We start from the raw sequence: 5,929 nt of genomic DNA, 5'->3' as shown, positions 1-5,929 counted from the left end.
TTAGCTTAACTCCTATTCTCAGATGTGGAAAACTGACACTAAAGTGAGACTTGGTTCTATTTAACTTTTGCTGATATTTTACTCACCCCCATGTCATCCAAGATGTCCATGTCTTTCTTTTTTCAGTCGAAAAGAAATTAAGGTTTTTGATGAAAACATTCCTGCATTTTTCTCCATATCATGGACTTCATTGGAAACCAAACGGTTCAAGGTCCAAATGAGAGTTTCAGTGCAGTTTCAAGGGGCTTTAAACGACACCAAACGATGAATAAGGGTATTATCTAGCGAAACGATCGATCATTTCAAAAATAAATAAAAAAGTTTACGTTTTAAAACCACAAATGCTCGCATTGCTCTGTTGTGATGAGCGTTCGTGACTCACAAATGCTCATCAAAATGAACAAATCTTTTTTTGAGTCATGACAATTGTCTGGTGTTGTTTGAAGCTGCACTGAAACTCTCATTTGGACCTTGAACCGTTTGCTTCCCAATGAAGTGCATTATATGGAGAAAAATCCTGGAATGTTTTCATCAAAAACCTTAATTTCTTTTCAACTGAAGAAAGAAAGACATGGACATCTTGGATGACATGGGGGTAAGTTTTTTTTTTTTTAAAGTGAACTACTCCTTTAACATGTTTTTAATACAGTGTGGTTTCTGGTTTGAATATACACTCTAAAAAATGCTGGGTTGTTTTAACCCAATTTTGGGTCAAATATGGACAAACCCGAAATGTTGGGTTAAAAATGTAATGTAAAAATTTAACCCAACGGCTGGGTTAGTCCATATTTGACCCAAAGTTGGGTTAAAACAACCCAGCATTTTTTAGAGTGTAGGCTTCCATCATTTCTCCTCCTTGTCGAAAATGGGAACGTCATTCATAGATGAAGTGCAGCACTATAAATATAGCCACTACAGTACAAAAGCAGCACTTAAACACTCATCATCCAAGACACACCCAATTCCAATGAGGACAGTGGTGGCAAACGCCACTTTCATTGAGATCTATGCCACAGTTTGATCAAATACATTATGGCGTAATGTACCACTGTGACATGCTGATCACTGACAGTAGATGAGTGTCAGGGAAGCAGCACAGGCTCTTACGCATTGGAGTGGGAGCCAGTGATGTACTGCCAGCGGGACGCGTCATGTGTACAGGGCAGCCTACATGCTGAGGAGTCCCTATCACTTCTGCTTAGCACTTTGGCGACAGATTGCAAGATCTCAGAGCCAGTGTAGATGTCTGCATGAGACGGACTGGACAGATGGGAGGAGTGTATACAAAATAACATTTATAGCAAATCTATCAATTGAATGACCATTCTCAGTGAAAAGCTTTCTCCTTAAACACCTCAAGAAATCGTTTTATTCATAAATATCTGTCATAAAAATAACAAACATCAACGTTCATCCAAAGTATTGCGTATAAACGTTCTTGATATGTACAAAATCATTTCTCCAGTATGATTATTATAACTTAAGGCAAGTTCACATTTTCTACATTTTCCCCCATTACCTCTATAATTAATTCAGCTAGTACAATACAAAAAGCTTTCAGACTGAAAGGCATGTCGAAACTGTTCTAGTATCATGTGAAAGGACTACTGAAAACCGTAGCAACGTATGCTTTTCTAATCACTCAACAGCACCGTCGAAACCTGTGCTATTCTATTTTTTTTCTTTTTCTTTTTTTTTTTCTCATCACATCACAAAATATAGGAGCCATGTGAATTCATATTTCATGAATTAGGGTCACAAGGTCACACAATAACACACAAGTATCTGGTTAAAAAAAAACTGTAATTGAATTGAAGATACCTAGGGTAGACAATGGTATTAAAACTGGCTTAATACATTCAAATATTCTATTAGAATTATGAAGACTGAAGAAATTCAAGACATGTTTTGTGGAGCTTGTGCTTTCCATAACACAAGGGACACATCAAAAATAAGGATATAAATAGTCTCTCAGTTCAAAATAAAATGTAAAAAGTAGCACTTGTTAGAAAAATACAAATGATCATTGGCATATAAATGTATTTATTTCTTCCCATTCGCTGTGTAAATTTGACAACATTAGAACTGGATTCTTTAATTGTACAACACAATTACTATTCGCTAGCATAGCAACAAAATGAAACAAATGTATATATATTTTTATATTTATATAAAGGGGAAAATACGCTGTAAAAACCTTGGCACGAATGAATCAATAATGCCACCATGTTGTAAAACGAGGTAAATCGGACTTGTGCTGTGAAGCATCTATCGGTGATTATTAATATCACGTAAACATATACATGCATTTTTTTTTTAAGAATTCTTAAACAGGTGACAGCGTTAAAATAGAAAAGACCAAAAAGCACGAATTAAAACAATTTGAAGTTCGAAAGTGGAGATAAGTGCAATACATTCCAGCTGTGCGTTTTACTGCCGCATTACAATGCAAGGTCGAGGTTGGAGCTGTTCCATAGTGAAAGTGCTGAACTGCAGTTCATGTGTTCTGCAAAACACGCTCCTCGATTTAGGAATATGATGGTCGAGGAGTAATATAAATAAATAAATAAAAAACACTTGATTTTTGTTTATGCACTTGCTGCACACACCTCAAGCTGCACGCAAGGTTCATTGTGGGAGGTCCAGTATTTAAATTCTATCCCCTATTTCACGAAAAGGGGGATCCGTCTCCTCAGTGGACCTTTACACTCATGCGGGTCGCTTGATTCAGTTGCCACGACTTTCACATGAGCTTTGGAGTTGTAAAGCAACTGTTTTAGTAAGCTTGAATCTTCCAAGACGGTAAGATTTGACATCACGCACAACGAGCGCTCATTATCACAATTGTCGCTTAAATGGCCTCGGGCAAAGTAAACGGCCACGCGTTAACTACTTGTGGCTTCAGCTCCATCTTTTCTTTCTGTTTGAGATGCACCCGGCCGTGCCGTTTCCTTTCGTCGCTCCTGGCAAAGCGTTTGCCGCACACATCACAAGAAAAGGGTTTCTCGCCGGTGTGAGTGCGGGTGTGTGTGGTGAGATGGTCGCTCCTGCTGAAGCTCCGCAAACAGATGCGGCACTGGAAAGGTTTGTGTCCCGTGTGGATGCGGATGTGCCTGTTGAGCTCATCCGACCGAGAGAAGCGCCGGTCGCAGGTCTCCATCGGACACGTGAAGGGTTTCTCCTTGGCCGGCCCGGTAGAAGAGGCAGGGCTCTTTCTTACGCGATTAGGTTTCTGCGCCCGTGTGTAAGTTTGACTGAAAGACTCGGGCAATAAAGACGAATACAGAACCGAGTCTATTGTGGAAGTCGAGTAGGTTGTGTCGCAACTGGACTGGAGTTCAATATTTGGATAAATGGACGGTTTTAATAGACTGGTGGGCGGGATATCCATAACTGGGGTGGAGTAATTAAACATGGGAGCGTTGAAGCCCTGTGTGCAAGAATCTCCAAAGCACTGCTCCTGTTTTAAAGTGCTCTCCACTTTGAATTCAGTCTCTGGGTTTGAGCAAATGGGAGAATACGAGTCTAAAAGTTCTTTCACGTCCACTTGTTGATCAGCTTGAAAACTATTCGACATGGAGAACGCCTCTGACTGGAAGCCAGCATCCAAGTACGACTTATTGAAAGTCCCCCACTCGTAACAACTGCTCTCGAATTCATTTTTGATGACCACCGGGAAGGTCGCGCTCTCGGACAGCGGCTCTGCGTCTTGCGCAGAGGAGCGAAAGTTTAAATGCGATGCAGCGGAGTCTTGGGCCTGCGTGACGGTCTGGGAGTCCGGGTAGCTGTGGTTTGTCTGTCCCGGGGAATACAGCGGCGGGGTGGTGCACGTGGAGGCCTGCGTTTGGACCCCCTCGTCTCCAAAACTGCTACGGCTTGCGTTCATCGTACCGTCAGCACACTGTTGCGCATCCGACACAGGGGTTGTTGAGATGCCAACGATTTCGGTGATCATGTTAAGCAGTGTTTCCGTGCTGCAAGGTGTTCCTTGAGATGTTTCCACATAGAAGCTGCCTGAGTAAGCTAAAGAGGTTGCGTAGCTTTCTTTCGGTCCCTGACAAGAGTTATACTGATCTGTACTCGTGGGCTCCGTTTTGGGGGTAATAGGCGCACCTGATATGGAAAGAAAAAAAAAGCAGGCATGCGTCAGTGCCTTCATTGAAATGTGCAATCCGTTATATACTACCATACCTATACAGTTTCGTGAGTGCTTTGAATTAACTTGCACTATATAATATATTTAATGCAGCAGTACTGAAATCTGGTCTAGTTAACAGAGCTAGATTTTTTTTTTATTTGCCAGAAACTCACCGTGTGCAAACTGGGCAGGTGCTGTCCTTCCAGAATCCATGAAAACATCCTGGCTGTCTTTGGAGCCGCGAGTTTCCATCCCTATCGCAGAACTGTTACAGTTCTCAAACTGCGAGTAGAAAGAATCTTGAGAGTTCAAATCCATGTTGTTAAGCATCTTTCCGTAAGTGGCTTTCCAATGGCTGTCAGTCCGAACAGGTTATTGATAAGGGGTTATTGCAAACACAAGAAAGAGCACACAAAAAAGAAAAGAAAAAAAGACGGATCCGATAGTTAAGTCCGAGAAGGCGTTCGTCCAAAAAAGAAATGTAAATACTTTGGAATCCCCCCTTTTTGAGATCTGCGTCAAGGTAATATAGCTCTCCAGCTATCTGTAGATGTGTAGATCTGTTGATTCTCACACTAACGGCTTCCCTTCGCTCGGCTTTTATACACTCCGTCTCACCGATCAGCCCTCCTCCCCATTCATTGTCTCCAGTGAGAGGATTCCCCGCTGCGTGTCATCTTCGTGACCATATATGGACAGAGGATATGACGGGCTTCCCCAAAAAAGGAGAGTTACGGTTCTGACGCTTCAACAAGTCTTTTAGTTAAGTGTAAGGCAACGAAGGAGAGACATGGCTTCAGGTATGCATGTTTCTTTGCTAATTCAAAATTAAGCATGGTCCTGGATCAACATATTTTGTTGATCCTGGAACATTCCTGTCCCAAAATGTAGTCCTTACCCAATCCCTACCTCTAAACCTAACCCTATCCATAGCTTTTCCCTGAAATCATGAATTCATCATGAATTACTTTACCCTATTTAAAATAAACTATACAAACTTTCAACATAAAAAAAAAATTACCTTCAGCAATTAACTGACTGTTAACGAATATCATTCAGTTCGTCATGCAAATTAATAACGAGGTAAAGGCATTTGCGGTGATGCAATAGCATAAAGCATGGGAAGAACTCATTCATATTCCCGCTTTTATTACCAAAATAGATGGCTTATCACCTTATTAACTTGCTAATGCTTTGTCATTCTTTTGACCACTGTTCTAAAATTCCTGTTTTCCAGAACTCGAGGAGGATATAAGCGTTGTATCTCCTTGTAGACTACACTCTAAAGGATTGTTTTAACCCAAATTTGGGTCAACTATGGACAAACCCAAATGTTGGGCTAAAAATGCAATTAAAAATGTACGGTTGAAAGTGAAAGTTAAAGTTGGGTTAACATTTTAAATGACATTTTTAACCCAACATTTGGGTTTGTCCATTTGACCCAAATTTGGGTTGAAACAATCCAGCAGTGTAGATGTAATTTGATACAGAAAAGGCCTACACTTGGTGGATCCTAATAAAATGAACAGAAATGAAAACTAATTATAGTGTACAAAATTAAGTAAAAGTGCCCCGAGTCGAAGGTGAATATTTACCCCAAACAAGTATAGGTTGGAGACGCTCTGACATCCGTCGCGCAGAGCTGGTGGTGAGAAAAGTGCACTGTTGTCCAGCACCATGGAGAGCGCCACTCGAAATAGCCAGCCCATTCTCACCCCCAAGGCGTCACCTAACTGACGCCTTGGGAAGCATTTGGACATGCTTCAATATCTGACGCTTTAGGCGCCCTTT

The 5,929-nt window shown here is 41.1% G+C and overlaps 1 protein-coding gene across 1 annotated transcript; it reads right to left on the bottom strand.

Moving 5' to 3' along the window:
- Positions 1-1,346: 1,346 nt before the first annotated feature.
- LOC120491362 (uncharacterized) lies at positions 1,347-4,724 on the bottom strand. Its single transcript, XM_039689127.2, has 2 exons — positions 4,312-4,724; positions 1,347-4,113 (listed from the first exon to the last, which is right to left on the bottom strand). Exons 1-2 carry the CDS (start codon positions 4,466-4,468, stop codon positions 2,852-2,854), a joined length of 1,419 nt encoding a protein of 472 aa, XP_039545061.1. The 5' UTR covers positions 4,469-4,724; the 3' UTR covers positions 1,347-2,851.
- Between the last annotated feature and the right edge of the window lie 1,205 nt (positions 4,725-5,929).

Source organism: Pimephales promelas, chromosome 6 (assembly GCF_988280905.1).
Source record: "Pimephales promelas chromosome 6, fPimPro1.hap1.1, whole genome shotgun sequence".
Taxonomy (NCBI): Eukaryota; Metazoa; Chordata; class Actinopteri; order Cypriniformes; family Leuciscidae; genus Pimephales; species Pimephales promelas.
Note: the sequence above shows the minus strand (reverse complement) of the source record. Positions and strands in the feature narration are given on the sequence as shown.